General features: G+C 46.9%; 1 protein-coding gene across 1 annotated transcript; it reads right to left on the bottom strand.

Moving 5' to 3' along the window:
* Positions 1 to 1,996: 1,996 nt before the first annotated feature.
* LOC149362703 (uncharacterized) lies at positions 1,997 to 11,448 on the bottom strand. The gene is made up of 5 exons (XM_089568357.1): positions 11,220 to 11,448; positions 10,104 to 10,284; positions 4,491 to 4,634; positions 3,707 to 3,816; positions 1,997 to 2,272 (listed from the first exon to the last, which is right to left on the bottom strand). The coding sequence occupies exons 1-5, from the start codon at positions 11,349 to 11,351 to the stop codon at positions 1,997 to 1,999; spliced, it is 843 nt and encodes a 280-aa protein (XP_089424483.1). The 5' UTR covers positions 11,352 to 11,448.
* Positions 11,449 to 11,687: the final 239 nt, after the last annotated feature.

Here is an 11,687-nt window from a genome sequence, read left to right on the forward strand (position 1 = left end):
CCCATAAGACAGGCCCGCTCTTTAGGGAGCGGGTTGAGTTAAGATTATCGGCCCCCAAGCGCAACGTCACGCTGCATTGCCGTGATTGCCAAGAATGCTCGTGTGAGCCAGACCTGCGTCACTGCAAGGTCCTGAAGATTCTCAGGGTACAATTCACGCGAGAAATTATAGAAGCCTTCGCAATCGGCAAAAGAGGCGCAGATTATGTTAGTGCTGCCTCTGTTAGTTTGCTCGCTAAAGAGATAGACTTCTTAGATAGCTGCTAACCTTTGACTAGCGCCGATGCGGTTCTTTGATTTCTGTTTGTGTATGAAACCTTCATGTTGCCATAAAGTCTTGTTAGTTGCGCTCGTGGTGCGTCTCCTTTCTGTCGCCCCGTTTCTTGCCCTAGCTGTTTTCTGAAATTCCTCTACAACTTGTACAGTCGTACAAGTATTTACGCATAAGAATCACTAGGGATCTTGGAGTATGTATGTTACTAACATATCATCAGCGAGCAGGATGTTAGGATTCTTAAAACGTGATTTGCATCATGCTACCTAACATGTAAAGTTAGCCTACAAATCATTCGTCACGTCTAAACAAGAATTTGCGTGGCCCAATTGGAATATTCAAGCTTATTTTGTTAATGCTCTGGAAACTGTTCAAGATAGCATTGCTGGTTTCATTCATTCATCGTATTCCTATGACACCAGTGTTACCACCTTAAAATCAGCATCTGAATTCTCATACTTATCGCTCCGTCGTCGCATTGCCAGCCAATCTTTATCGAGGCGAAAGCCTTTAATGCCTCATACTATCGTTAGCAGCCGTGTCGGCAGATGTGTACGCGTTTCGGCGTCACTACTTAAAACTGTGTCGAAGCTGGGAATCGAACCAGGACAGGGCCTTTCGCATTTGAAGTGGAGACTCCGGCATGAAGGCTCAGGGTTTGAGCATGAATAAAGGCGCATGATAACAATAAGAAAAGAAGCAAAAATAAAAAAGAAAATAAACAATAGTAAAAAATAGAAACAGTGCGCCAGGAAATGCTTTCGCATCGCAGCACTTTAGAGAGGCAAAGTGCCCCCTGAATTTTTTTCCCAATTTTTCACAGCTCTATGCGCATCGCACCTTATTATCTTCCCTCCGCTCGCATGTCACGCAGCACCAGCCATCAGCTTCAAGTTGCCCGTCATCGTTGTGGCACTGTCAAGTTTTCAATTTCCTTTTTCTCTCGCACAGCTGCAGACCGGAACGGCTTTCCAAACAACTTTGCTATCACGTGCTCATCACAGTTTGTTGAAAATGTAAAAAAGTGTGCTATTCTAACTGTTTTTTTTTAAATCTTGCCACCCCTTATGTAGCACCCCTTACTAGGGTTTTAAGGTAATGAAATGAATGAATGAATTGAACAAGAATGTTAGAACAATGAACTTCACCAGACAAGGACAGAATCATAGCAACTCAGAAATCTACTACAATAAGAAACCTGCTTCCACTTCATGCATACCTCATTTAACATTGGCTAATCGAATCCAGAAGCAATCAATGCGCGGGCACGATGTGGCGCATAATGCCGGCGAAGCAACGCTATAGACTTACACTTCCTCTTTGTAAAAGTACACGCATGTAAAACGCGCATGGTACATTGCTTAATACTCATCACGGTGAGCGGCCTGTTCCGACATCTCTTTGTAAAGAACAGACCTCTCGCCAGGCAGGATAAAAATAACTAATCCGTAAAGGGATCTCCGTGGAAAGCGGCCGCTTTTCGAGCGTGTTCCTTGATGGACGTTGAATGCCAGCCACAGCGCTTATATCATTGTGATGTTGCACTTGAAACACTCAGTTTTCATTACCCTAAAGGCGAATTTTGTTTTGTTCGAGTGGGTGTTTATGCTTAAAATTGTAATGCAAAAACCTAAGACGATAGTTTCATGTATAGCGGCGCTGCAAATAACCTATTTAAACAACCCATGTATGTGTGGTCGATAGAAGGCGAAAATGCCGGCAGCTACAACCCCGGCGGGATGGGAACTTCTTCCTCGGCGTCCTTCTTCCTGATGGAGGCGAAGAGGGGGTTGCGGTACGCCCGCGACAGGGACCGCTTGGCCCGCGCCGTGGGACTGAGCGCCGCCGGCTGCTGCCCGTCGACGTCGGGCGTCACGGCGTCGCTCTGCAGCTCGCTGATGCCGGGCGTGTTCTCTACGCTGGCGCTTCCGCGGCGTCTCGAAGTGATCAGGCTGGTCGGCGGCGCCAAATCCGAGTCCGTGCGCTCCTCCAGCATCGCCTGTTGCAGCGACAAAAGAAAAGAAATGCTTTTTATTGCGTAAGCAATACTGCGTCAGGTTTCGAGCCATCGCACAGCTCCCGGCGTTGGCCGAGGTCAAACAGATGGAGCGCTGTTGCCATAGCAAACGTTTAAGCCGCGCTCCACCAGGCGGCAGGACCGACGCTGCACCGCCGCCGCTGCCGCGCTCCTAGTCGCGCGCTCTCGACGCATGTGTCGGAATGTGGAGAGAGGAAGCGGTAGGGAAACGGGGAATAAATACGCGGGTTCGTCTCGGGCAAAACAGTTGCTGCTTGCTTACGCAACTTGCCCCGTTTAACCAGAGCTAAACCTCAGCTACTTTTTGGTTCAAGCTGATAACTAGGCTAAATTGTTCTACGCAGTGTGAGCTATCGTGGCAGCCAATGGAAGCGAGAATATTGTGCAGCCCGTGTACAGCCACGGCCAGAATAATGCGGAGTACAGGGTGACGTCATCAAGCGGACTAAGGACGCACGCAGCAAGCCGAACATTGCCATTTCAGAGAATCATACACTGTCGTTCGTCTTAGGCTGACCTTAGGGCGGCGTCTATTTTCCCGACTACATTTCTACCAAAATTATGAGCAACCGTTTATCGTATAGCGTTGCGGGTGAAGTCACGGGATTTCTCGTTGCATATAGCTGACATGTGCTAGTCAAGTGGAGGCTGGCTTGCGACAGGGATTCTAAATGGCTATATACACCTTCAACTGCATGCATCCAGAGACTTACCCCTTAATGCGCGGTTGAGGTGTCCACCGAGGTGTGAAACAATTACTGCGCCATTTCCTTTCCACACAATTTCTAATTTTCAATTTTATTTTGTAATTGACATTGTTCATAATATTATATTGCGAGCCATTTGGTGCGGAATACAATTTGTTGTAACTGGTAACTATTGGTGGCGACAAAATAACAATTATTTCTTATTAATAATATTATCCCGGGATGAGCACTGTGTGCTCTTTTTTTAAAATAAAGGTCCTGTTATTTTATCGCTCACTTGGAAGTACTTCATCTCGACAGTGTTGCTGAGCAGTTGGAAGTGATGCACAATTACTGTTTGGCTGTTCCAAAGTCACGGAAATTATCAATAGGGCAGCTCTGGCATGGCAATGCCCATTTCCTCTAAATTAGCAGGTGTGTGAGTATTTTTTTTAAGTGCAGTTATTGCTAGAAAAACTTAATTTTCTGTAATGCTCCTTCTGGACTACATGCATTTCAGGGACTAAATGCAAAACAGTCCGTGTATATTGATAATTCAGCAGAGGCTCAAGAACCACGTGTAATCTAAAATTAGTCTGCCGTGCCACGAAGCCAACAGTGAAGCCCTGGCACAAAATTTCATCATCCATTAAAGGATGCTTCTCGACCGCGTTACGGGACCGCGTTAATGAACGCAGACTGTACCGACCTTCTTTGTGGCGAGGGCGCTTCGTACGCAGCAGTAGAGGACCAGGAGCCACGTGACGACGAACTGTATGGTGCCCGTGGCGATCAAGATGAGCGAACTGAGGGGCATCACTGCGGAGAAAGCACGAATCCCGCTGTAAACAGCTGTGCTTAGTGGTGACCTTCTTTCTGCATTGCTAAAGCATCTGTCAGCGTAATCGGACCCGTACTGTGCAGAAAGACGCATTTATGATGCATTTCCAGGATTGCTGAGAAGTCTCAATCAAGTCACTATTTAGAATCAAAATCATTCCCAAGGATTAAACAAAGAACAATAATAAGGATTAGGGAATTGGTAAAATTAAATAAAGAGCAGCGTTTTATTACGCATTGGGAAAAGGTATTACCTGCAAATAGTACCTATATCTGCGTTTCCAAACTTCATCTCCCCGTGGGCGAGCTGGTGTTTAAGTGAATGGCCTTCGACTCAGGTTGAAACGCATGTTCCTTCAGTCATAGTCATGGGAATTTAAATGGCTGCTCAATTACCTCATGGTGATTAACCGGAGTAAAATGGTAGGACCGTTGGCTCTGCCCACTTAACAAACAATAACCCTCAGCTCCTCGCCTGTCTCTATCCATATAGAATGCGCGAATGTCAGCTATCATGTGATCATTGAGACATGCGTCAAATGAGAGCCTAGTGAAGAACAGGCATACTGCTGCTTCCAACAATTCAAAGCCTTTGGGTTATGTGGCAGATCGGATGCATCGAACTCATTCCACCAAGGACACTGCATACTCACGGCACATGGAATTTCCCAGCTGCTCCTCATCGCTATTGTCCCCGCAGTTGTTGACGTTGTCGCACTGATAATGCTTGTAAATGCAGCGTCCGCCGGAGACGCACTGGAATTCATGCGGACCGCAGCCACCGTCTCGTGCGGACGCTGTCGTGAACGAGAACGCAAGAAGCGGGGTAATTTTGGACAACCAAAACACAAATAAACGTACACTATAGTAAGCCCAGGACACGTGCACGTTCAAATGCTTTAATTTAAATGCGAAGTGCACACTGCCAGCATTGCACAGTGACCACCACAAATTAATTCTCACATAAATACACGGAACCACACAAAATTTTCGAGTCCATTTTGCTATAAGAATTTTTTTATTCGTGGCACTGACGGCCTACACATGTAAAAACAATTTGGGACATCGAGACGCTAGCGCGGTCGCCGTTAGCTACTCTTAGCATGACGTCTCAATTAAACTCAGCAAACTCATGTATCGAATATCAAATTACAAAATAAGAACCGCTCACTCATAGCCGTTCAGCGCGTATACAAGTAATTTTTCTTCTGCCTTGCTCTTAAATATAAGCATCCAAATTCTACTGGGAACAATCATCAATACATTTAAAAGTTACAAGACAATGGCTATGGATGGCCATAAAATTATGTCGTTAATTTTTTTTTGTTTTTCTTGCGAGATTGTAGCGACACTCCTAGCAAATTCACTAATATGAGAAGGTCATTGCGCTTAGTTTTTCGGTAAGCGATGAGCAACTTTGCATGTGCGCGTACAGGCTCAAGTTGAAACGCTAGACGAACATGCTCAGATGAAAGCAGGACAGTGACTCTGGAAATAGTTCAGTCCCCCTCCGTCGAACATTCGTGCGTCGCGCAGAAGTGAGAAAAGAACCTAGCATGAGCCGATGGCAAGAGCCCTACACGAATAGGAAAGAGACAATATATCTACAAAATCGCTCTATCATTCCTCGCCACGGCAGCGATGTCACACACTGCCACAGATACCATTCCATGAGACCAAGAATGGCAGCGAAATAAGCTGCCGTTAGGGAATTCGGTATCCCTATGTTTCAGTAAAGAATATTTTTTGATACTACGGCAAGTTTCGCTCCATATCGGAAGTCGGCGAGACACCCCACTCTGCACTTTGTTGTTAATTGCGCATTTGTGGCTATTCTTCGACCGGAGTGGTATGATGACGCATTATTTTAATTGTCCTCGTCTCTTGGACGTGGCAGTTTAGTGACGCTCAGTGTACGTGAGAACAAAGCAGTAATGCGGCCCGTCTGGCCAAGCAGTCTGCACGCACTAGCTATGGCGGCTTCCTCCTCGCTGTCCTGCTGGTTTCACATGCGGTACACTTTAAGTGAGGATGGCATCCGACAAATAGCGGGAACAAAAAAATTATAGACGATCAATGCTACTTTATGCAAAACAGTATGCATTCGCATCAGTGCCACCCTCCTGACGCAACAGCCGCTGCCGCTGACGGGTACAGACTATGCGAGCGGGTGACGTGACCGAATTTATCAATCGCCGTGTGACCTGTCGTGCCCGGGCTCCCCTCTCCCGATTCAATCCTGCAATCAATAGTGTGAAACGCACCATCCCCTCTTTGAACCCTCCCCAACCTGCTTCCGTCTCCTCCCGCCCTCCCTTCTTCTTCTCTCATCCACTTTCACTCTCCCTCCTCTTCCCTGAGCCTGCCAACCAAGGCTTCGGAAGGACGGACGGACAGACTTTTCAAGCACGGAGGCTCTAATGCTAACGCAGTAATGAAATCAGAAGAATAACAAACAAACCAACAGGCGTTTTCGGAGTCCTGAAAATGAGTACTGGTGACTGAGACATGGCGCTGTACCCTCGTGCCTGTCGTGCAAAGATCGACAATTCCCGCTCGTACCGACTTTTCCCGCATTGATCTTACAGGTACACTGAGGGCATACTGAAGGTAGCCTGCGTGAATTTATTACCACATTCTGAAGACAAAGCTTCTAGATTCAATGAAAACGGGCTAAAAATAACAATCACCATCACAATTATCACAGCCACCATCTTCATCACCACTCTTACTAAATCCATTGCAGGACAAAGGCCAGTACCATATCCGTCCACCCTTTCCTGCGTCAGGCGTGGCCTCCGTAACCCTGGAAGCTTTTTAATCTCATCCGCCCACCTAACAACCCGAATGACACACATTCACAGTTACGACAAGCGGCATGGTAGCTCGATATCGCCACCCTGTGAAAAATTGAAAATTGTTTTTTGAGGATAGGAAATGGCGCCGTAGTTGCCTCACATATCGGTGGACACTCGCTCCGCGCCGTAAGGGAACGGAGGAAGGTGGGAGTGAAAGAATGGACAGAGAAAGAGGTGCCATAACGGAGGTCCCCGTAATAATTTCAACCACCTGGAGGTCTTAACATGCACTTACATCAAACGGCCGGCGCGGTCGGGTTCGAACACAAGAACTTCCGCTCGGAAGCCGAGCGCCCTAACCACTGAGCCCCCTCGGCAGGTAAAAAAAAAATTGAAACTGAGGTGTTTTCTAGTCGGCTCTGGAGTACTGCATTACTCATCAAAGCGTGATCAGAAATGTTAACCTTCTCCACTCAACACACAGTTCTTACGGTTTGGTACTGCATGTTCGGATGGGGGCGGGGCGAGAGGGGGGGGGGGGGGGGTATTGTGTGACAAGGCTGCAGCGTCGTGTAGTCCACCGATCGACAACGAATACCCAGTTTCCTAGACTTTTCATTTCAAGGTGCAATAATTGATGTAGATGTCCCTTAGAACCAGAGTACAGAATTTTTCTTTCTCTTTATTTTTTAGCGTCAATCTATCTTCTAGTGGGCAGGGTACAAAGCAATGTGTGTGCTGATCGTCGTCTTCAAGCTTGTCACGTGTCCTTTTTTGAGCTAAGATTCTCTATGCTTGACCAAGTAGCCTAACGGTTTGCTCAGTCGTTCGCTTCGATTCAGGCTTTTGCACCAATGAAAATTACAAGTAAAAGCAGCAAAATATAATTCTTTTGTTTTTCTGAGAGGGTACAAGTGCACTGGCACCACGCAGCTACACGCAAATTTACAACTAGTCGACACTGCAGCAGCGTACTACTTCCCACAGTCTGCGTATACAAGATAATCGCTGGGGTAATAGCTTTAGCGTAGCCGGACAGCCGTACGGTAAATGCGGTAACGCGCTGCCGTTGCTACCGTTGCCAGGCTTGCAAGCCACACTTGCCGTACGGTAGCTGTTGCCGTGGTTACTGTGTTTACCATACGGTGGAGCTGAACCTCTCTAATACCAGGCACGAAGACAGACAAGGCCAAGCAATACAAGGCAGACAAGGCAATTGCGCCACCTGGCAATACTAGGTGGCAATATTTACGCCGCAATGTCTGTTATAAAGTTAAGCATCGTAACCCGCTGATCAGACAGGCGCACCACGGAACCACGGGCAGATATAGCTGATATGATTTAGCCATGACGAAAAAAAAAAAAAAAGAAATGAGTTTCAAATACGTAATTATGCCTGGCCATGTCCCTGACGCGGGCGGTGTTGCGGTATCACTGCGGACAAGCTAGAATTTGCAAATTAGCAGAACAAGGCCGGTTTGGCCTATGTGGAGAAGTCCTGAGCGAGGCCGGGACGGATCAGATAAAATAGAGTCAGCAAATCAGGGCCGGTTCGGCCCGGCTTAGCCTCAGGCAGTTGGCCCATGCTACGCTAAGCTCTACGCAGCCTAATTGAAGCGGCACCATGCTGCGGTCTGTCCAGGCGGCGAACCGAACTCTCCAATAGCTTTACGAGAGGCTACATTTCAGAGCGTACGGTTGCGCCAGTTGGTTATTATATTGAAATATACCTGCGCTTAAAAGACACGGACTGAAAGATAGAGACACACACACATAGCGCTGGCGGGTGTGTCTCTATCTTTCAGTCCGTGTCTTTTAAGCGCAGGTATATTTCAATATGGCAAACCAACTCGCCCAACAAACCACTCTGGTTATTATAATACGCATGTCGAACAGCGTGAGTTAAGGTATAGGGGAAAGACTAGCGACTCAGGCGGTGGTTTCATGACTAGTAGAAAAGTGTCACTAGATTTTCGTTAAAGTAAGACTTTCTGAATTAACTATATAAAGGACTCCAAAAGAGTAGGAGAAACACTTAATTCTAGGTCAGTACTGGGTTGGGTTGGGTTTAGTGGCGCATGAGCAACTAAGGCTACCAGGCGCCAAGATCAAGGTATGGAAAAATTGTTTTATGCAGAATTTTATTTTTTAAAAAGTGTCTAGCAATGATGGTGTAAATGGCTTAAAATGATATTGTTACGCGGCGGCAATCCCGATGAAGACAGGACTACATGACATATGGCAATGGAATGGTTTAATGGCGGCGGGCCTAGCACGAACGCTCTGTGCCGCGTCGCTGCCCACTTTGTCGTCTTCTAGACCGTGACAATACTTCCCACTACACAGTGATGACAGAAAAGGAACTTATAAATGGGCAATAGTACAAGATTTAAAGAACGTCGGGTAAACTCAGCGGCCATGCTTGGCTGGGGAAGGACCTCGAGGATCCAAAATCAATCAAATAAAAACCTCAGCCTTCTTCTCAGGAAAGAGAAAGCGGCTGAGGTGTATCAAAAAATCAAGTGAGTAAGTGGGTTCTGGATCAGTACTAAAACCCTGTGAAAAAGAGCACTTGTTCCGCTGAAGCCGATTGATCATACTTCATTCCAAGTGCAGCCAAGCACTCTGGAGGAAGGTGGAGGGTAAGGGAAATAAGGGCAGGTAACGCCAGCGTTGCATGAATTTCTTAACAGTGCAGACAGTAACCTGGGTCACGCCCTCCGCAGTTGAGCATTATCGGCATGAGGAGGCTGTTAGTCTGCACTCTGCGGCGGATGTATGCCTGTTCCGTGTTGAGAACCGGATGCGACTGAGCGAAGGTGGCATGGTTTTTCTTGATGTTCTCTTAGCGTACGGCTATTTTCTCTTTCTGTATTACGGCATCTCGTATTTATATACCGTTGTGCATGCACCTGGAATGGAGGGAATCGAGAGGATGGAAGCTGGGTACTGAGGTGACTCCGGACGATGCACTGCTCTGCGTTACATTGACAAAGGTGGCAAAAATATACACAGAGCACGAACAGTGCCCCGGTGCTAAGCGGCCATCAAGGGTCTCAGCACTGCTACCATGAAGACTATTAGTTACGTATGAATGACATATCGTTTGCAATATTTTTTTTATTGAAAGCACAGTTTTAACTTGATTTTCCACTGAGAATGGCAATGTTGCACAATCCGTGAGCAACTTGGCGTGCTGGTCACTCGCTGCGTGCGCGCGGTCAGACTCCTGGGTAGGAAACATGTTATTTCGTGCGAATGACTTTCACCTTTCTTTCTGTTTTTTGCTACAACTATTCATTCCTCGCATATGGCAAAGATACGAGGAGTAAACGCAGAGGGAAGTGATCAGCAGACTTTCTAGTCATGGTGCTCAGACTGCGCGTGGCGGGTCATGACATATGAGATTCGATAATCAGTACATGGTATGAACATTGCCGTAAAACATTTTGTGCGTGCCGAGCGCACCTTCGGTGAAGCTGGTGACGACCACGACCAGTGTGTACCCGTCGAAGAAGGTGGAAAGAGGTGTGCGGGAGTGCAGCCTCAGCTGCAGCGACTGTGACGTGGCGAAGTAGCTGTGCTCGCCGGAAAACACCCGCCCGCATCGCTCGTCCTTGTCGCTCGGGATGTGGAACTTGGTCACGATCTGCGCGCACGGAACGCCTCACACGTGGTTTCGGTTTCGGGCTAACAGAATACGAGGTGTCTCACGTAAATGGAACAATGTTGCAATTTGACCTGTGGTTAATTTGTAGAGAATAAAACTGAACGTTTTAATTTCTCGCGAACGATCAGTGTCAAAAAAGAAACAGCTGGTGAAGTAATATGATCGCTCTGTCTAAGCGATATTTTCCACCTTACTGAGTTCCAAACAGACCGAAATGTCTTAAAGAGGAAGTGCCAACTTGCCTTATCGCCTTCCTATATAGCACTTGCTATTTATATTCAAACAAAAATTTCTTCCCTCTGATAAGGACCATAGAAGTCCGCAAAAGATCAACAATTAGGTCTACAGAGATAGACATAGCCAATTATTTTTACACTGTCACAACAGACTTACAAAACAATTCAACGTCGAAGAGAGTCTAATGATCGAGAGACTGCTTGTTTTATTTATTTTATAAGGGTCATATAACGCTGGTAACCCAGGATTACTTCGCATGACCGATAAAGTCTGTCGGCACGACTATATCGAAAGACGTGCTGCGAAGGTCAGAGTTTTGAGAAATGTTGTTTACTGAATTCGCTGGCTAACATGAAAAAACAACGGCAGCTGAGATATGCAGATCTATAGGTTTCCCGGTAAACAAAATCATCATTAGGTGTTGCGCCCTCTAAGAAGAAGCTGCCAGTTCTCTAATTACACAACTGTGTACCAGCGTCTTAAAGGTCTCAGGCTATTGTTCTCATCAATTACAAGTGCCCAAAAACGACGCGGCAAGAAGCTATCTAACCTACGAGAAGCCACTTCAAAAATACACGTCCACAATGTATAAGCAAGCGCATATGTTCATGCTGGATGTCAATCCATTCCAGTGCTTTTCCCTGCTGTCAAGCAAGGACTACCATCAGTCTACGTACATTGACGTAGTCGATGCAGGAACGGTTCAGCACCCCAGAGCGCAGGTTCATCTCGACGAGAGACACAATCAGGCCAGCCGTGCCCTTGGTCGACAGGTCGATGGAGCAGCCGTCCTTGATGCCGCCTCGCATGTCGCGGAACTGGGTGGCTGTCACGATGGCCGCCGACTTGCTCTGAGAAGTGTTGCGCAGATCCTTCTTGTTCTCCTTGTTGTCGCAGAAGTCGTTCAGAGACACTGCGGGGCGTCACAGCCGAAGGGGGCACGGCTTATTGCGAAAAGACGACCACCTTTTGTTTGCAGTCCCATTTCATAGATTTGAACTGGTTTTTTGCCGCTAATCAGTGGAGTGCATTCGCCTTAACATCACATCGGTTGGGTTTGCGGAGGACTTACAACTCTCTACTATGGCCGCATTTGAGATAAACTAGACGGCTCATGTTTTGTACGCCTTTTGAGTTTTCCTTCA

Source organism: Amblyomma mixtum, chromosome 2 (assembly GCF_055824585.1).
Source record: "Amblyomma mixtum isolate Tamu chromosome 2, ASM5582458v1, whole genome shotgun sequence".
Lineage (NCBI taxonomy): Eukaryota > Metazoa > Arthropoda > Arachnida > Ixodida > Ixodidae > Amblyomma > Amblyomma mixtum.